Genomic DNA, 21,263 nt, shown 5'->3' with positions numbered 1-21,263 from the left:
GTTATTCCCATGCTCAAGAAGCCATCTCTTGATACTGACATTCTTTCTAATTATGATCCAGTCTCTAATCTTCCTGTTTTGGGGGGAGATTATTGAGAATGCTGTAGCAAAGAAATACCTGGCATCCTCAGATTTACATGGTGGCTTCCATCAATCTGTTTATAAATCTATCTGTGTGATACAGAAGCTGTGTCAGTCTTGTTTTTGGGAGAAAAGCACAGTCTACACCAATTACTAAGCTTAACTAGTTTAAAACTGTTATAAGAAAATTTTAGGACACTATACTACCACCTTAAACAAGCATAAATTATAAATAAAGCAGATAGTGCAGACTAATGTAAAGTAAATCAGTTACCCAGTCTCTGGGGCACAGGTAGGCTGTTTCTGTGATCAATCAGATCCATGTTGGTCTGAGATGGTGTGGATTCTGCATTGCTCCACCCTCCTTTGTTAAACAAACATCTTTAATACCTTGTCATCATGCAGGCACAGATTATTAAAATTACCTCATTTATAAACATTCTGTTCAAACTATATTTTCATACACACTAACCCCAGATCCTTTTAACTGATACATTTTTACATATCATTCTAAAACTGTAATTGGTACTTATATTTTTTAGCCTTTGCTATCCTCCTCACTCACTCAACCCAGCTGTCTTTTCATTGCTTTCATATATTCCATTATTTCTTACTACAGTTGTCTTATTCTTTTTTATCTGCTTCTTGTGGTTATCATGAATCCTGCTTTAACCACTAGGTTAGACCACTCACATCCCAGTCATGACAGCCACAAGAAGCGTTCTACCAATCAGCTCCCAGGACTGGGATTCTCTGTCTGAGTTCAGCTCCTATTCTGACAAGAGTTAGCAGGTCCCTGGATGGCAGATTGGAAAATGCTAGCTCCAAAGAACCCTATGGACCAGGATTCATGGTCCCTCACAGTGGCCTTGAAGTTGCTGATTGACTAGCTCTGTCCACTCAGTATTCATTCTCTCTAGTCTGTCTTACTAGGAAGATCTGCACTTACCTAGTAAATCAGACATTTGTCTGGTTTGCTATGCCTTGTTATCTACACAGACCAAGAATCTACTGTAGATAAGACACAAACCAGCTTTCTGATTTTTACAACCTTAGAAGTTGTTTCAACAGAGTTTTAAGAGCTGTGTCAATAAGACACATTCAGAAAACAGCAAAATTCCCCTTTACATTTTCTTATAACACTATTAAATATATAATCTATAGTTTTCTAACGTTATTTAATATACATTTATCTAACACAATTCATTGTACAATTCTTTACAAGGTGAACAAAAATCAAATGTCCATGCTGATGTCAGCTACCTTTGACACTGCTGGCAGAGCTATTATTGCCAGGGCTGTAGTCCCTAGCAATGGAAGATGGAGTTGGGCTTGTCTCTCTCTTTTTTTTTTTTTTTCCATATAAGACGACTCTTAGATAGCACTGGAGAACAGCTTATCTGGGAGTACTCTTGAGGGGGACCTTGAACTCAATTCACTTCTCCCCTTGGTCCAACAATTTGAGTTTGTTGGCCTTTCAGGTACATTACATGGCCTATCTGTCTCCTATACTTTTCCTGAGTGTGTTGGTTTGTTTTTGTTGGTTTTCTTTTGGTGGGACATTGGGGAGTTATTGATTATTGTTAATTGACATTAGAGAATATGTATTTATTTTTATGGCTATTTGTACAGGAGCCTAGAAGGTGTGATAGGTACACTTCTATAAACTAAAAAAACAAAACAAGAAGAAAAAATACAAACAAAAAAAACCCAACCACCAAACAAACATTCATATGCTGGGCTAAAATCTGTAATAATAGTAATGGAGTTTACTCCTTTGAAATAACTTTGTGTTTATAATTTTGTATCTTTCTAAACCTTTATTTTATAAAGTATTTATAAAGTAATTTTAGGAACATGAAAAGCACATGCAGAATTTGCTATGCTTACCTCTTTTTTGTTCTGTTTCACTACCTGATCTTTAACAACACCCTCATTTCTCTTCTCTTGGGCTTGGGGCTTGTCTTCACTTACCTCCAAGATTTGGCGGCAGTCGACTGGAGTTACGCAAGCTACGCAAAAAACTTGCGTAACTCCCGTCAACTTCTCTACATCTCTTTTGCGCACCATCTTCACTGCACTGCGCCTGTTCCCGTCGATGCAGCGCTACAGTACTTGAGGAGATGGTCTTAATATGTCGATTTCTGACCGCTCAGTTGATCCAGAGAAGTCGATCTGACGGCGGTGAATTTGCTGCCATCAGTGAAGACATAGCCTTGGTCTACACTTACCCAGCGATTTGGCGGCAGTCAACGGGAGTTATGTAAGCTACACAGAGTAGCTTGCATAATTCTTGTCGACTGCTATGCTTCTCTTCTGCGCGCTGTCTGCACTGCGCCACTTGAGGAGGGGGTTTTAGTATGTTGGCTTCCTGATCGATTGAGCAGGTCTACACTGACCACTCAATTGATCCAGATAAGTTGGTCTGATGGTCTGCTGCTGTCAGCGTAGACATATCCTTAAAACAAGTAAATCTTAAGTGCCTCTTAAACCTACAGTATTTATATTCTTCTGTTATCTTGTCTCGTAACTTATTCCTTGTATTTATTCTCCATTGAGTATAATTGCGTGGGCTATTTACTCTAGATTTCTATTAGTGACTTTTGACACATTTTGCTAGCATGAGTAGTGTATCCCTATCAACTTTGACCCCTTTCCTACTTTTAAAACTACTATGAGATCATTCTAAAGTCTTGTCTCCATTGTGAATAAACCAAGCTTTTTGCACTTTTTTACAAAACTGTTTTTCAGCCCTTCTGCAAATCAGTGGAACCAGTATGCGGACATAATGGTGAAACCTACAGTAATGTGTGTGCTGCCTATTCTGACCGTGTGGCTGTGGACTACTATGGACATTGTCAAGCTGTAGGAGTTGTCTCAGACTATAGTTTTCAAACAGAATGCACCTCTGTTAAATGTCCTCCTCTTTCTGAAACTGGATGCAAACCAGTTGTTGCCCCAGGTATGTTTGTTCATTGTTGTTAATGCCTAATCAAGGTATGAGAGTGTCTGAAGGTTACTCACACACACGCTTATTTTGTGTGTATGTGTCTTACATGGTGCATAGAAACTTCTGCTGGACCTTTGTGTGGAGACAATTTCATTAATACTGAGATAAGGTGCTTTCAGAGCTGTCTTCATTTCACTGGACACAGACAGTGCAGGCTTTTCCAGTGTATCACCAAGAGCGGGGTTTGAATACGAGCTAGCTGGCTGAGACTGAGCCTAGATAAGGTATGTTCTGCTTGTGCTGCTAGGCTTGCTACGCCCACGGTCTACACTGGTTTTCATTTGGTTTCTGTGAAAACTTTGGTGGTATTTTTGACATGTAAAGCCCTAAATGGTTTGAGTGCTACTTCTCTGAAGGTTGCCTCTTTCTTAATGTGAGCCCTTGGCAGTTGTAATCAGTTAAAGTACTCAAGTTTATAGATTCTGAATTAAAAAGTAGGGACTCGTCACAGGGTATTTTCAGTGAATGGTGCTAGATTCTGCAATTTACTGGTCTTACATATCCCAAATTTGGGATATGTATCTTGCTGTAATATCTTCCAAATCTGTGGACAACCTGCTGTAATAGCTGGGAAAGGTGTGAACTGCCCCATTCATTCCATTGAGGTAGATTTTCTAACCTAAAAGATGATAGTTCAAATGTTAACACGCTTAACTATGTTTCACTGATGATGTTTGATCTCTGACAGTCTTTCACACCTTATATGGAAAATTTAATAGCAAAATAAATAACATATGGGCCACTGTGCTTATTGTATTACTCAGTTGCATAGTTAATGGATTCAGAATATCCATTTTTTTTATTTATGGGAAAAGCTACCACTGAATTTTCAGTCTGCTGTGTCAAACTTCACAATCCAGACAGATCCAGTTTACTGCAGCATGTGCGTGGCTGTAATTAGACAAAAAAACATGCATATCATGAAATATAAAATCTAAATCCTCTTCTACATTAGAGTTCAGTTTTAGTCAGTCTATTATTTGTATTGAAGTAATACATTCCTTATATACATATTTAGCTGTTGAAGATACTGCAGTTTTCCACACTTTGTAGTGCAGAAATCACACAGCAGTGCCAAACTGTATTCAAAGAAGCAATAACAGAGAACTACATTCTTGGGGCAAAGATGATGTGCTTTATTTCAAAGACAGAACAGATGATAAAATGCCATGCCACAAGGGAAAAACTTCAGCCACCATGCTAAAATTTTAGAGATTTGCTGTTTCTTGTGAGATCTTGAGGCTTCCCACAAAATGTCTGACTTATGTACTAAATTTGAGTGACTTCAATCTGCTATCTGCAGGTTATTTTCATTTAATGTTATTTCTTAATCTCATTCCAGCTATTGCATTATTCTTGAGTATGTAAATAACTAGTGTTGCACTCAGTTTGAAGAGTGAATCTTCCTTCCCATCCTAGACTTGCCTCCCTCTTCTCCAAAAGACAGCAGTTCCTGACCAAATTTTCCTGTTTTGTTCACCCGTGAGGCCCTTTTGTGATACATACCTTTTAAATTAAATCTCACTATCCCAATGCCAACTGCTTCTGCAGTCCAATCCTGTCTCTTTTCTGATATTGTGACATGCTCCTGCATTCAACCATGTGTTTTCACCAGGTGTCTCTGGGTAGTACAGCAGAGAAAAAGGCTTCATATTAGCAGCTGTCACCATAGAAAATATTGAAGGGAAGACAAGAAAGTGGGAAGGCTTTCATAGACATGCTGCTCTTTCCTCTAATAATTTATGGGAAGATAATTTACAATGCCAATGAAGTCCAGGATCCAAAAACTTTATGTATTTCATTCTCATGCTTCCACTGATCAGGAACAGGGTCTGTCTGCTTTTAGTATTGCACCCAGACAGATGGATTTGACTTATTTCCTAAGAAGTCAGGTGCACACTCGCGGTACTGTTAGCTTCTCTTTCTCCCTGCCCAAGAGACAGGTTCATCTTTTCTTACTGCCATCAGTGATCCATTTAACATTCTAAGTTCCCTGCATTGGATGCAGTATACATTAAATTAAAATATTTGTCTCTGCATGTGTTTTACATATAAAATTTAACAGTGAATGTAGAATATAGCTACATAATAGATATCAAAATGTATTGTGTTGCATGGAAAGCACCGGCAGAAGAAACCATCTAAAAGATAAGAGTATTCTCCATTGACTGCCAAACAACTTTCTAGAGATTTTGGTGTGATACATATTTGTCCCCAACTGGGTCTTGGAAATAACTCTTATGTCCAAAGATAATGTTTGTTTACATTTTCATTAATAAGAAAATATTGCTAAATATTTTGCTTATGGAAATTTGTGTGAAACTCTCATAAATTGCACCCTAGAAATTTGAGCTTTAGCAAACAATCTTCTCTAAGAGATACTTTAAGAAAGCTCAAATACTCAACTATTCTTCTCAAGCAAGCTTTGTGAGTAAAAGCAAGCCTACCAACTGCTAACAGTCACACTAAGTTGCTATCATCCTTTTCACACAAGTACAGGAGCTAACAGATTATACATTTTTTCATACTACAGATACCAAATAATTTGAATATGCAGAAGTAAAATTATTCTCAAAGTGTATGAATTGTAAGGAAGGATGGCCCAATGGTTAGGGTCTCTAAAATCTTAGACTAGTACCCAGATTTAATTCCCCACTCTGCCAGACTTCTTATGTGACATTGGGCAAGTCACTTAGGGCCAAGATTTTAAAGGTAGTTAGATGTACGTGCCTTAATACCTTCAAAAATCTGGCCCTAGTCTCTGGGTATGTTTGCACTTTTGAGCTGGGAGATGATTCCCAGCTCAAGGAGACGTGCACTAGCTTTCACTGAACATGCACACTAAGAATAGACTGTAGCCACAACACTGCAAGTGGAGGAGGGCCTACCCACCCTGAGTATGTGCTCATCGGAGATACTAGGTGCATACTCGGGGTAGCTAGCCTCTCCCACTGCTTGCATTGCAGTGACTACATTCTGTTTTTGGCATGCTAGCTCAATGAGTATGTCTCTTCAAGTTGGGAATCACACTCCCAACTCAAACTGTAGATATACCGTTTCGGTGCCTCAGTTCCCCATCTGTAAAATGGGGATAATAGTACTTATCCTATCTCACAGGGGTTTTATAAGGATAAAGGCATTCAAGATTTTGTGAAAGTGTTCAGATGCTAAAATAGTTGGAATTATTTAAATACCTAAGATAAATATATTGTGATTTTTCTGAATGGGATGGAGCCAGAAGTAGGGAAGAAGCTTTAATTTCTATCTTGAAGACTTTCTTTAGTCATCCTTCTGATTCCTGAATTCTTCTTTGGACTGTTCAGTGGTAATGGGGCAATTGGGTGTGGCTGCAGAGGTTATGCAGAGAACTGGATGAAAAAAGCTAGTTCAGGGAATGAAGTAACAACAGCTCTGGAAGACAGACACCTGAAGAGGGAAAAGTAGAGCCAGACCCAGACATAAGTGGTAAAACCAGAGCTGCAGAGGAGAGGTGGCTAACAAGGAAAACAAATACAGGTAAATATAGATAAATAATGTAAAATCTTAGAAAAATCTGCCTGACAAGACAGGAACCTAAATCCCAACAAGCCATAACTGTATAAATAAGTTGCAGTTGCGCATTTACACTGCAGTCTTTTGTTTACATAAATGCTCTATTCAGTCAATCACTTTTCACCTGCAGCTATAACAGTTTCAATAAGCTAATATCTTTCTTGCTGCTCCAGTTCTCCCTCACCTCCATCCCAGACTATTACAGACTTTGAGGTACACCCTTTCCCGAGCTGTGCATGCGTCGTGTATCTTCCTTGTGACTTAGCATGTGCTTGCATATATTTTTTAGCTTCACAGCAATGTGATACCATATTTAAGCAATTAGAAGTTGATCCTATGACTTCACACTGACAGTAGTATTTGATGCCTATGGGATTGGATTTTTTTTTTTTTGAATTGCAGATGTTAAACATAAAAATTGCACAGAAATTTTATAATCCAACCATTGAACAGAAAGGTCTGTTTTCATAAAGGAAACTTTGGTTTTCAGAGTTTTGTTACTGTGTGTATCATTTACCATTTAATTTTTATCTCCACTTATTTTAAAGGATCTGATTAAAACTGTGAAGTGCAACCTGCTTTTGTTTGTGTTATGCAGGAGCCTGCTGCCCACTTCGTGCTGGAATGCTGAGAGTCTTATACGATAAAGATAAGCTGGACACTTTTGCCAAGGTAAAGAATCATAGCCATTTCCCATGTAAAATGGGTGAAAATTTTTGAAGGGCAGTTTGTAACAGTCGGTTATCTTAGAAAATTGGAATATTAACCGCCAAAAATGCCAAATCATTGTGTAATAAACCAAAAAGTAAAAATACTCTGAAACTGGTTTCTTTTTCATAAATAGGAAGCATTTGGTTGGCTTGTCATAGTCTTTACAATTTTACAGTTTCCTTTAATCAATGGTATTAAGGTGTAAGAATTGAATTGTAACAGAGAAAAGAAGAGAGATGGTCCAAATAAATACTATTATGTCCTCTGTACTGTTTTACAATAGCTTTGTGTTATAAGATTGCAGCAGTTTAAATCATATAAATTGGAGAAGAAAAATACTTATAAGAACATCATGTCCTTTTCTTTCCGTACCAGTGAAGGGATTATAGCTTTCAAAATTTGCTATAGTATTACTTAATATTTTCTTACTACTGCCCTGGGAAGGACTATTCTATTGTGTTAATATATCTCTCTGTTAATACCTTTACTCTGATATTTTCCTCTGCTTAATTTAATCTCTTTCCTCCTGTTTACATCTCCTGAAAAAAATTCTCTCTTTGATTTTGACACTCTTCTGATACTTTTAGCTAATTATCGTCTTTTTAGTCATTGTTTAGCCAAGTTAATTCTTTTTAACTTCCACATAAGTAAGACTTCCTCTTCCCCTCCCCGTGTTCCTTTCGCTGAACCTCCAGTTTGGTAATAATTTTTCCACTGTTGAGTGTCCCTCATGCAGTGTGCAGAGGAGCTACATTGCCTCACTGACCCATGATGTGATGCCATAAATAACTTTTTGGGTGCCACATCGCATTGCTATATCTTGTGATAGTGATGTCTGGTGTAGAAAAAGGGGAATTTTTTTTCTCTCTCAACACTGTGTTCTTTGAGTGCTTGCTCATGTCGATTCCATGTTAGGTGTGCATGCACCGGCTTGCATGGCTGCCGGAGATTTTTTGCCTTCGCAGTATCCATGGGGCCAGCTCTGGTGCCCTCTGAAGCCCTGCACTCATGCTTCAGTATATGAGGCGCTGCTAGCTCTGCACCTCCTCAGTTCCTTCTTTCCACCAGTGATGTTGCAGGAGCAGCTTTCTCCCTTTCGATAGCAAGAACCTTAATTCATAGTTTGCCTTTTGTCTGTTGTATATAGTTCTAGTTAGTTTGTTAGCAAGTTAAGTTTTAAGTTAGAATTAGTGGTCCCTCTAGAGACATCCATCCCAGGCAGTGCATGCCCCGTTCCCCATGCTTCAAAGCATGTTCCGTGTGTCTGAAGCCCTTTCCACTAAACGACCTTCAAGAGAGTTGCCTGAAGTGTTTAGGGGAGACACACATCAGGGACAAGTGTAAAATTTGTTAGGGCTTTCGACCACAGATCAAAAAGGACAGGGATATCCACCCTAAAGCCTTGTTGAATGAAGCAGCACTCAGACCAGCCTCCGAACCATCCTGCTTGGAATTGGTGCCAAGCACGTCAGCGTCAGTGCGTAATGCCCCATCGGCAACAAGCCCCTTGCAGTGCCCAAGAGGTGGCAAAAGAAGCTGAAGAAAGATAAGAAGGTGGAGTTGGGCAAAAGACTTGTTGGGCTTATTGCCTGCAGAGGAGTGGCTGGAGAAAACTCCTTCCAGGGTTGAGAGCCCATTGAGGAAACCATCCCTGACTGCTGGGAGCAGATGGTGCCGATTTGTGGTTCCATCTACTCCAGAGACATTTCAAGCAGCTAGGGATCTTATAGTCCTCCCAGTGCCCTCCCCTTATGGGTAATGGACTGACTGGAGCAGGCTAACGGTAAAATATTCTCCAAACAGTGCATGTTAAAGCGCACACACACCCTCTCCTTACCCCTTCATTCAGCATCTCTGAGTGTTCTGAGAGCAAGTCTATATAAGGCATTCCATGCCCTCTGCTGCCTCAGTTCCTTTCAGCTGTTTGCACCACGTAGAAATGAACTGCTTCAGTCCATCGGCTCTGAGTGTTTTTTTCTTATTTAGTGCCTTTAGATAGTTGTTGTGGTTGTTAGTTTTAGTGTTAGTTGAGTTTAAGGAAGTTTATAGTTACAGTTAGTTGAGTTTAGTTTTAGGTCCAGTTACATGGAATGGCAGAATCGAAGAAGAAGAAGCTGGATTTTTAAGAGTTACATTTCATGCCCAGCTGTCATTTAGATGCCTTAAGTACGTCGGAGTACTCTTCTTCTGCATGTTCTGTCTGTCAGACTTTCACAACCAGAGCGCATAAGGAGAGACCGAATGAACTACAGGTGCTTCTGCTTAAAGAAGCTGTTGCTGCTAAGCCATCAGATTCCAGGAGATCATTGGCCTGTTTTGGCTCCAGGTGCCTCATCTAGTAAGGCTAAAGTGACTAAAGAATCCTGGGGCTCAGGATTGTTGTTGGTTCTGGCTCCTATTCCTATTTGTTTGGATTCTCCTGCTAAAGCTGTTAGGGTGTGGAAGGCACCATCTGTCCAGTTGGCAGCTAAGGAGTCTATGATCATGTAGTCTGTTCTGGCTGTGTTGGTGCTGAAGAAAAAGGGGAAGATAGCCACTTTTAGCATTGCCAGATCTCATGTACTGTCATACTCACCCCATGCCAAATTCTCTGGCAGTTGCTGCTGCCAAGAATAGGTTCAAATCTGGGTTAAGCCCATTCAACTCCTGCAGATAAAAAAGGGAAAAAAGGAGATTCTTCTTTTTCTTTGGCTACTGCTACTGCTACACAGGGATTGTGGCGACTAATTACCAGGCATGGATGGCCTGTTACCAATTCCATTTTGGGAGAAGATGGCTTTGTTTTGTACAAGAACTACAAGCTGATCAAAGCAGATTGGCTGTAATATGCTTTTGAGAGATGGTGGCGAAAGCATGTTCATGGGCTTCTTCTGGTATTTCTGACTCTTCAGCCAGAACTGAAACATCAGCATACATCTTCGTCGCAGTCTCTACATAAAAAGAAATTGTTCAGATCCAGAACTAAGTCAAAACAATCTACTACTTCCTCTTCAGCTTCGCTTAATATATGGCCTCAGATTTGACATTGGGATCAAAAGTTGTGAGCCAATTGGCAAAGGTACATCCTTTCCTTTGTTTGGAGACAGACTGGCCCAGTTCATTAACAATTGGAGGCTTGTTACATTCAACAAGAGGGTCCTAAAAATAATAGAAAAGGGCTATACAAATACCATTTGAAATGTTACTCCCTTTCAATTTCCCATGCCCTTCTCTTTCCAAAGATCCTCCTCACAAGGTGATCTTAACAGAAGTTCAGAAATTGCTCCTAAAAGGTGCTGTGGAAGAGGAACCCAAACATCTGTTGGGTGGGGTCAGGATTTTATTCAAGATACTTCCTGGGCCAAGAGAAAGTTGGGGAGAGGTTTGTATCCAATTTTAGATTTAAGGAAATTGAACAGATTCATCATGTTAACTCTAGCCTCCATATTTCCCTTGCTTTCAGTTATGGATTAGTTCACAACTCTCAATTTAAAGGATGCATATTTACATATTTCTATCCAGCCAGATTATCAGAAGTACCTTTGTTTTGTGGTAGCACAAAGACAGTTTCACTACAAGGTCCTGCCATTTGGCCTTTCTAATAGTGCCAAAAGCCTTTACACAGTGCCTTTCTACAGTAGTGGTGCACCTCAGAAAACACGGTATCTTTGTTTACCCAGGTTTAGATAATTTGGCTGTTTAAAGTCTTCATGCAAAGTTTAAGTTTAGGGATTTGGGGCTGCTTCTGAATGTCAAAAAATAAATGCTTTGCCCAACTCAGAAGATTCATTTAATAGGTTCTGTACTGGAAGAAAGATTTCTGAAGAGAAAGCAATCCACTTTAGAGGTTTGACATTGTCAACTCCAGAAACAGAATTTCTTTTTGGGTCTGATTGGTTTCTGACTTTACAGTGACTACTTATATTATTCTATCTGCATGCCTCAGAATGAGGTCAGCGCAGCACTGTGTGGCTCAAGTTTACAGACTGAATCTGGACAATATTCAGATGTTAGCCATCGTGCCTCAGGACATTCTAAATTTGTTGATGTAGATGGATCAAATGTTCTCAGAGGAGTTTTGTTCAAATTCCCTTTGCCATCTGTCACAATAACCACCGACACATCAAACAATGGATGGGGAGCTCATCTGGGTTTGCTTTCAGATGGCCATGAGGCATCTCAAGAAAATAATTTGCGTATAAATGTTTTTGAATTAAGAGCCATTCATGAGGCCATCAGATTTTATTCCTCACGTGAAGGGGAAGGTTCTTTAGGTAGCATCAGACAATACAACATTACTTCAACAAACAAGGAAGTGCCCATTTTCGCCTGGTGTGCTGAGGCAATCAATCAATGGGACTGATGCATTCTTCACAATATCTATCCAGGGGCCCTGCATTTAACAGGGGAGAGCAGTATTTTGGCAGATTAGTTTAGCAGAGACTGTTCTCTTATGCATGAGTGATCCCTGAAGGATCAAGGGGTATGAGAGATTTTCTCCAGCTGGGGTTGACCTGATGTAGACCTGATTGCAACCAGGTTAAACAAAATGTATCCTCTCTTCTGTTCAGGAGTGGGAAGGTACAGTCAGTCCATATTAGATGCTTTCCTGTTGCATTAGGGAGAGGGCCTTCTGTATTCTTCCCTTCCTTTCCATTAGTTTAGAAGGTGATGAGGAATATATGTCAGGAGAGAGGAAGGGTAATCCTGATTGCTCCATCTTGGCTGAGACCGTAGTGGTAGATGAACCTACTTCAGCTGTTGGATGGGCTCTGTAAGCGTCTTTCTTTGTCTCTAGATCTATTGTCTCAGCAGCAGAACAGAATTGTCCATCTGATGGTCTGGGCTATCAGATTCTGATTAATCTTTAATAGTCTTATTTCTCATTATTTCAGAATGTGTTGCATAACTCTAGAAAATGGTCTTTGAAGAAATATTACTTGAAATGGACTAGATTTGACTCTTGGGCCCAAAGAAACTCTGACTCAATAGTTACAGCTTGTATTCCCTGTGTTTTGATGTATTCAATGTATTTAAAGTTTGAGGGGTTATCGAATTCCTCTTTAAAAGTTCTTTTGACAGCTCTCTCAGCTTATCTTGATGGAAGATTATTTGTGCATGATACGGTTAAAAGGTTTATGCAGAGATTTATCTAACATACTCTCCCTTTTCCATTTCCCCCCTTGTCCCCCCCAAAAAGATCTTGTTCCACCATTGGATCTTAATTTGAGTTTATCTATGCTTATGAGGCCACCTTTTTAATCCTTGACAGAATGATTTTATTTTATTTATCTATTAAGATTGTGTTTATTATTTCTAAAACATCAGAACAAATTGCAGACCCACCATTTACTATTTTTCATAAAGACAAGTTAATCCTTAAACCCAATCCCAGTTTTTACCACATAGTGCTTGTCTACATGGAGAGATAATGCACTCTTGTGGAGTTTGATTTCTAAAGCACACTAACATGTTGTTCATTAATTGGTCCATGTAGACTCTTCTGGTGCACTTTTAACATAGTGTTGTTTGAAGCTACTAAGTTAAAGTGCCATTAAAGAACCTTTACTATGAACCACCCAAGGCTTACATGGACCAATTAATATGTAACATGTTAGTGTGCTTTAGAAATCGCACCCCATAGAGCACATTACCTCTACTATTTAGAGAAGCCCATAGTATTAGTTTCACAGCAGACAATTAATTTATCAGTTTTTTTTCCAAAGCCTCATACTAATAAATCTCCTTTACAAACTATAGATGCTAAAAGAGCTTTAGCATATTTAAATAGAAGTAAGTGTTTTAGAATGACTTCTAATTTATTTGTTTCTTATGCTGAGAATCATTTGGGGTATCATGTATCTGCTCAGACTATTTCCAGTTGCGTATAACAACGTGTCCTTGAATGTAACAAGTTAGCAGCAGTCCCTTTGCCCACTGTTGTAAGATCTCATTCCATTAGGGCAGTGGCAACACCATATGCTTGTCTTAAACTTATTTCTATTGGGGAAAACTGTAAGGGTGCTATTTGGAAGTCAGTCCATACGTTTACTAAACGTTATGTTTTGGATTGGCGTTAGGAACGGATGCTAGATTGGTAGAGCAATCCTTCAGTCATTATTTAACTGGGACTCTGTTCCTTCCTCCTGAGTCTGCAGTATTGCTTGCCAAACTATCCATAAGTGGGAATGTGCAGAGCTGCTCAAAGAAGAAATGAAGGTTACTTACTTGTAAGGGGAGTTCTTCAAGATGACTGCATAGTCACATGTCCCACCCACCTTCCCCTCTTTCCCAAAGTCCTATTCTGGTTTCTCTGGATCAACAGTGGAAGGAACAGAGGCAGGATAGGGTGCAGCACTCCTTTATATAGCTTTGCCCTCAGAGCACTCAGAGACACTGAGGGGAGAGGTAGGAGGGGGCTTGTGCGTGCTTTAACAGGCAGTACTTATAGACGATTCTGCTGTTAGAATGCACTGGTTCGTGCATTACCCATAAGTGGGAATATGCAGAATCAACTAAAAAAACTCTGCTTTCAAGTAAGTAACCTTCATTTTCCATGCACCTGGCATACAGGAAGTACCTAAGGTCCCAGGTGATACAGAACCATTATCAATACTGAGTCCTTCCCTTTGGTCTCTCTATTGCACTGAGTGTATTCACCAAAGGTGTTAGCAGTCATTGCTGCCCACCTCAGAAAACAGGGAATGATAATATACCCGACTGGCTCATCCAAGGAAAATTGCCATTGCAAGTGAAAAGTTTCATTCAACAGAATCCTCAAAATTTTGCCTTGCTCTCATTTTAAAGGCAAACTGAGAAAAGTCCTTGTTAACACCCACATGGAGAATAGAGTTAATAAGGGCAGTGTTAAATTCCACAATGGCTATTGCTTATCTGCCCTAAGATAGGTTTAAGGCCATATCTGCGCTGCTTAATCATCTTCAAAAAGATCCATATGCCACTGTAAAGATTCAGATATATGGTCTTCTTCACATTCATCATGTAGCATACCAGACTACACCTATGTTGCATACAGGGCTGGTTAAAGTAGGTGTATCTTTTGAACAAACACCACATGGACAGACCTCTGCTGGTCCCTCCTGAAGTTCTCAAATCTATGAATCGGTAGAAAGATCCCAGTCAGGTGTGCATAGGAATGTCTGTCTCTTTAACCCTCCAAGACCTTAGTGACAGAGTGACCCTTTAGCAGTGGGGAGCACATCTGCACCTCCATCAGGCCCAAAATCTTTGAACCCATAAAAAGACTTGACTACACAAAAACGTATTAGAGTTCAGGGTTCGCTCAGCCTGTGCTGCATTTGCCAGTGTTTTTTCCTAAACCACATAGCAATCAAGAGGAAGCTAGTCTGCACACTTTACATGTTCACAGGGCCTTTATTTGGTCCATATCTTTCAGAATTTCTGCAAGAGTACTTGTAGCATTTGGAGACAGAATGTAAGGACAAGCAATATCAGCTTAGAGACTATCTAAATGGGTTTGGGGATATATTAAGATTTGTTGTGAGCTAGCTAGTTTAGTTCCCTGGGATTGCTCTTCTAGGGTCTGGTCAGCAGCTGCAACTTCCTTGCAAAGCATACCCATGTCAGACATCTGCAGGACAGCTAGTATGTGGTTCTGGCCAAATGCTTTTACTAAGCATTATTCCCTAATAGAAGCGTCAGATCGCACTGCTTACCTTTACTTACCTTACAGTAACTGGAGTTCTTTAAGATGTGTTGTCAATAAGTATCCCATGATCCACCTTTCTTCCGTATTATAGTAGTGTTGAAGGAAATGGGTAGTGGTTGGCCTGTACCACACTTTATGTCTCAGTACAAGAGCACAAGGACACTAAATAAGGTGCATGCACAGGCCCAACAGACAGTATAGACAGAAGATTGTGGTCACAAGCACATGGGGCACTTGTGCTCCAAGAGCAGAATATATATGGAAAACACATCTTGAAGAACCACAGTTATTGGAATATAAGTTTTCTTTTTCCCTCCACTTAAGGCTTATTTGTTGTTTTTATAGACTGGGTTTGATCATTTGGTTTAAAACAGAAAATGTTCAAACAAGTTTTCTAGTATGACATTCCCTTGTTTACATCTCTGAAGAAGACAAATGGAGTTTTAATTAATTTTGCATGCATAATAAAGTTTTCAATTTTTTTCCAGGTAACAAATAAAAAGCCGATAACTGTACTTGAAATACTTCAGAAAATCCGCCTACATGTTTCAGTGCCACAATGTGATGTGTTCGGATACTTAAGCATAGAATCTGAAATTGTGATTCTCATCATACCCATTGACCAAAACCCCAAACCACTGCAGGTAGAATTTATTATTATTTTCTTTACTCAGTACAGTTCTATTTTATTTAAATGCAGGTTGGCATATTCACAGGCTGTACTATATATCATTTACTTTTACTTTCAACTTACACTTGAAAAGTTACAATGAAAGATGGCAAGAGTAAAATAGAATTGAGACGTATTCTTTTTGTACTGGATAATCACTATTCTGAGACTTCTCTGGTGGTTTGTGCTTAAGAGTTTCTGTTATAACAATAAAGTGGATGTATTTAACGCTCTTAACAGGTTTTGTAAGAGGTTCTGAATGAAGAAGAGATTGTGGCTAGAGCTGTGCGAATAACCAATGTTTGGTTTGGTGCTGAATCAAAAAAAATTTTAGTTTCAGGTCGAGAAGAGTGTTTCATTTAGTTTTTGAATTATTTTCTTTTTTTTAAATAAAGTTTTAAAGCAAAAGTTTTAAAACAAAGTCATTTGGAATCAAAAAATCAAAACAATTAATTTTGACTTTTGGAACTTTTTTCTTTTTTGTCTGAAACAATTTGGCAAATTTGACATGAATTCATGCAATGTTTTGGTTGCCAAAAGTGAATTTTTTAGCAAAAAAAAAAGTTTGAAAAATTGATCCCGGCTCTAGCTGTGAATGCTAGAGGAGCATGCTGGAACACACAGCAGACCTAGAGCAAAAGGAAGAGAAAATGCCACGAACTTCACACTGCATCTGGAGTTTGTGCTATTTTTTTATTTTAAAGAATGCATTAAAATAATATAAAATTCAATACTTTCACCTTGTGTGAACTATTTCTCATAGCAGATAGATAAATTGAGTAAAATACAAAAGAGTTTTCATTTAAAATTTCACAAAGAAAAACTATTTTTAGAAGAGTGACAGTCATGCATATAATCAATGTGCTTCGGAGTATGAGTTTATAAACTTTATAATATTGTGTCCTTGGTCTGTTACTAAAAAATGCACCTAAGCGTGTATGAATGAGTTATACGCTGGTCTGTCTTGATGCTAAATAAAGATACAGATTAGGCTGCCACCCATCTTTATGGGGTAGGTCCTCAGCTTCTGGAAATTGCCATAGCTCCACTGACTTCAGTGGAACTACACCAGCTAAAGATCAGCTCCTGTGATAGGGTGATCCTATCTCTTACAAACCTAGCTATCCATGTGCTACAAAATCCCCAAATAATTTTAAGAACCTGTAAAAGGGCATCACATTGCAGTGTGCTGTCCCAGCATAATAATGGTGTGACATAGCTACTTTGTGCTAGCAAACACACACACACAGCTGGCAACCCTAAGTGGATTAATAAACCCAGACAAAAGTTGTTATATTGTTTTGCTTGGAGCAACTCAAAACTACTACAATTAAACCAAGTTTCAAATATGTATTACATTTCTTTTTCCTGAAACTCTTGCTTCATTCTCACATTCTGCTGGTTAGGTTTCTGCAAGTCCAGAAGAACCCTATCCTTCTGTTAAGTGTCTTTCCCTGCCCTGGTGAGAGCACATTTTTATAATGAGGTTCCCTCAAGGTTTAGGATGCACACTGACTGATTCATTTCCTTAATTTATACATTAACATGCATTGTTTTACAATTAAAATTTATCTTTTTTTTAAAAGGGGGGGGGGGGAGACAGTGTAAGAAGAAGCAGACCAGGATCCATATTTTCTGCTCCTTCTACAACACAAAGATTATTCAGGCAATTTCATTCCCTCAAATTATTTGGTTTAGTAAAGACTGCCTCCAATTTTCTTTTATTTTCACAAACTCATTTTGTATATTCAGTTTTGCTTCCTGTAGGGGCCAGAGTTAAGTCTGTTGTAAGTGGACAGAATTTGATCAATTGCATTGAAGTTACACCAATTTACATTGTGGCTGAATTTGGTTTTACATCAAAGCTCTGTTGTCTAGCCCTGTCTATCAAGATGCCTATAATTGCTAGTGTTTGACTGAATGTATCTACTTTTACTGATCATGGAGTGTCTTTTACACTCCATAGTTAATGCTACAGCTAAGTTTCCATTATAAATGCAATTTCTACTTGCACCTTGACAATCTCAAAAAATAAATAATTTGTTTGTAAAAGTGGCAGGCTGGAGGACTAGGACTGAAATTAGACATTCTAAAATTGGAGGTGTTTACCAGTAAATTAAAGTCTAACTTTTTTGCTACTTTGTAGACAATAAAACTTAGTTTACCCTGTACAAAACCCCAAGATAAATAGTCTAATTTAAAAAATTACTAACTTTTGAACTTGGAATGCTGTGAAACATCATCTATGGTGAGTTTAGGATAGCATGAAAAGGATTTCTGGAAAATGAAGATTGGTTGGTTTGTTTTCCTTTACTAAGAAAACTAAGTCTCTAGTCCATTTCCTTGTGCAAAGGGCCTCAGAATGTAACCTGAGCATTATAAAGACTTGTCAGGAGAAAAAAGAGAATTTACTTTAGAGAGTTACTGAGTCTCTTAAGATTCACAGGCCTGGGGGCACCAAACCTCCTAAGGTTCTCTGGGAGTTCTCCACTCCCATAGACCTCAGTGTAGTATCTTGTGAACTAGAAGGAAATCCTATGATTTCTAGCAGTTGTGAGGCACTTCTTTCTAATTCTGGTCTATGATGAGATTTTGGGCCTTAAAAATCACAAAATTATGATGAACTATTTTTGAGATTTATAATTTTCTAACCATGAAGCTGCCTCAGCAGAATTCATAAGTAACTCAGGCACTTGACAAAGAGAGAAAATAATCCTGATGCAATTTTAAAAAACAAAAACACTGATAAATTTTATCAGCATGAGTTTGGGCTGACCTGGACGATTCACTTCTGGCTTCCTAAACGTCCTAAACTTTTATACTAACCTTTGGATAAAGAGAAGAGATTTTTATAACTAACTTTTGGATTTTTTTTTCTAGATTGAAGCCTGCAATAAAGAAGCACAAAAGATAGAGTCGCTGATAAATTCTGACAGCCCAACTTTAGCATCCCATGTGCCGTTATCAGCACTTATCACATCTCAAGTGCAAATTTCCTGTTCTATGTTTTCTTCCTCTATTAAAGCTGTGCCTGTACTGCACATCCTGCTCTTGAGCCTTACGTTGACCTTGTCAACAATATATAATACATAACTGCTTAGAAAATGTGCAAAATAAATATCCTATTGTATTTTTTCTATATTGCGAAGGACATTCAGAACTGCTGATCTATTAATAGAGCAAAATATATTTTAACCAGAAAGAAATATATAATCAGTTTGGTTCAACAAAATTAAAAAAAAAAGGTTTTAATGTACTAATTTTTTTCATTAAAAATAAATTTTAAAATATTTGAAATAATTCAAAAGAAAACTCTCCTATTAATCACTAAAATAACTAGTCAAAAGACTTTTCACACACAATTAAATCATTTTTGTGCACGCATACCAGAAAAATATTGTAGAAGATTCTAAAATTGTGATTTCTGTGAAAAGGAAACTGTTACACAAACAATTCTATTATTTTCAGCAGTGAACAAATGTTGTATTTAGATTTTTAAAAGTTATTTTTATATTATTCAGATGTATATCATTGAGAATGATGAGAAGCATGCACCTATTTTAAACATCAATTTTTGGAAGAAAGAAAAATTGCTGCTACTTAAGTAATTTACCAAAAACTGAACTGAGTAATGTTTCATGTCAATATAGTATCTTATATTTTATTATGAAGAAAGCTAAATAGCCATGGGCCTATCCCAGCAAACTTACACATTTGAGTAGCTTTACTTACATGCTTAAGTGCTTGCAAGATATTGGGCCCCATGTTTGTAAAATGACAATCATTTTCTAAGCCAGAACTTTATTTACATTAAGAAATGGAGAAATATATTCATTTCTACAGTTCTGTATTGCAAATACCATGTATTCTGTCTGATTTTCTTATTGGATGCAAAATTATAATTATAAACCTCTATTTATAAGTGCCATTTTAAATATTGCAGTATTTGCATGTTATCTAATGAAATTTACACTTTAAATATGTTTAAATGTTTTATACAAACAATACATTAAAAGTTATTGTGTTTTATGCACCTGAATTTAATCTACATGAAGTGTTTTGTATCAGTATTATAGTAGCCGACTTTTGAAGTGTACACAGAAAAACTTTTTTGCCAAAATGGTGAACTTTAAAGGAAGGTACTGAAAACTTTTTGGACATTTTCTGTTACTGTAGCATGTTTGTAGCAATTATTTTCTGTTAAAAAAATCTTTTCAATGCAAATGTATCAAAGCTTTTTTTTAATTTTAATAAAAAGAACATTTATTTTCTCATGTATACTTAGAAATATATATGCGATTTTATAAAAGCCTCCACATATTTCAGTATTTGTTTTTGTTTGCTTTCTAGTATAACACCTCAACAAAATGAAATGCACAAAAATACATTTATGCAACATTTAGATTCTATAACTTGCCAAAGTAAGTAAATTTCAAGTTACGATTCTTAAAAAAGTTTTGTATAGTCTTTCTTTTGGTCGCTAAACATTTTGTATTACCTTATACCAGGAGTGTCAAACTAATTTTATGGAGAGAGCTGAATTACATTTGTTGTTTTGTTGTTATGTTTCAGGTCTGCAAAGTTGCAGTCATATACAATCTTCAATCCACAGATGAATCTCTAGCTGTCAGTTGGAGATTTGCACAAAAGTCAAGGATAGAATTAAGATCCCACTAGAAACTAAAATTTTGGGTGTAATTCTGCAAAGCAGATTGACACACTTGGACTCTTACACCTGCAGAATCCCATTGACTTCAGCTTGTAGTCTGACAAGTCTGTCCTGAAAATTCCTCCAAGTGCTTTTATAAGTGTATGTTTTCTTTGTAAAGTCTGTTGTGAAAAGAGCATGCTATGTTCTTCTTCGAGGAGTGTCCCTGTGGGTGGTCCACTTCAGGTGATGGTGCATCCCTGTGCCTTCTATTGGAGAATTTCAGCAGCAATGTTCGTCTGGGTCACGCATGCACGGTCCCCATTTTGCGCCGTTGCCAGCACCGTATCTAGCGCTTTCACCAGCCTCCCTCAGTTCCTTCTCAACCGTCCTCAGCCTGAGGTGGAGTCCCAGCAGTGTGAAAACTGATAGCTTTATTTGGTGCATAGAATAGTTTGTTAGAGTAGTTGTTAGTATACTAGTTAGATTTACTTACCCTCTTCTTCCCCATTTATTTTTCTAAAAAAAAAATTCATATATTTTTCCTACCCTTTAGAATAGTTTGTGTTCACCCTCAGGGTTGAATTGCCATAGTTTGAGCCATGCCAGGTTCACCAGGCTTCAGTTGCTGCCTTTCCTGCCAGGAGGTAATCCCGGTATCAGATGGTTACTCTCAATGTGTCCAATGCTTAAGTGAGACACATTCTACAAAAATGCTCTCACTGCAGCAACTTAAAGGCTCACGCCAGGAAGGACAGAGACCTGCATCTCAAACTTATTCTTATGGAGAAGTCTCTGATCGCTGCCAGTAGACCCCCTCTGGACAGCAATCTCCAGAGATTTCACCCTCTTGACAGAGGAAAGCTCATTCCTCCAAAAAAGCAATGAGGAAAAAAGCATCAACATCTCCCTTGAAAGAGCC

General features: G+C 38.2%; 1 protein-coding gene across 6 annotated transcripts in view; it reads left to right on the top strand.

Moving 5' to 3' along the window:
- The window catches only part of RECK (reversion inducing cysteine rich protein with kazal motifs), a 138,185-nt gene extending 118,218 nt beyond the window's left edge, over positions 1–19,967 (top strand). For all 6 annotated transcript variants that reach the window (XM_067569862.1, XM_067569863.1, XM_067569865.1 and 3 more), the window contains 4 exons: positions 2,833–3,043; positions 7,242–7,315; positions 15,512–15,667; positions 18,574–19,967. In XM_067569862.1, the coding sequence (XP_067425963.1) occupies positions 2,833–3,043; positions 7,242–7,315; positions 15,512–15,667; positions 18,574–18,786 (654 nt within the window). In that variant the 3' untranslated portion in view covers positions 18,787–19,967. The remainder of the gene's footprint in view (positions 1–2,832; positions 3,044–7,241; positions 7,316–15,511; positions 15,668–18,573) is intronic.
- Positions 19,968–21,263: the final 1,296 nt, after the last annotated feature.

This window comes from Emydura macquarii, unplaced genomic scaffold (assembly GCF_026122565.2).
Source record: "Emydura macquarii macquarii isolate MOO-44397 ecotype Brisbane River unplaced genomic scaffold, CSIRO-AGI_Emac_v2 contig_2948, whole genome shotgun sequence".
NCBI classification, from domain to species: domain Eukaryota; kingdom Metazoa; phylum Chordata; order Testudines; family Chelidae; genus Emydura; species Emydura macquarii.
This window is presented reverse-complemented; position numbering and strand designations above follow the sequence as displayed.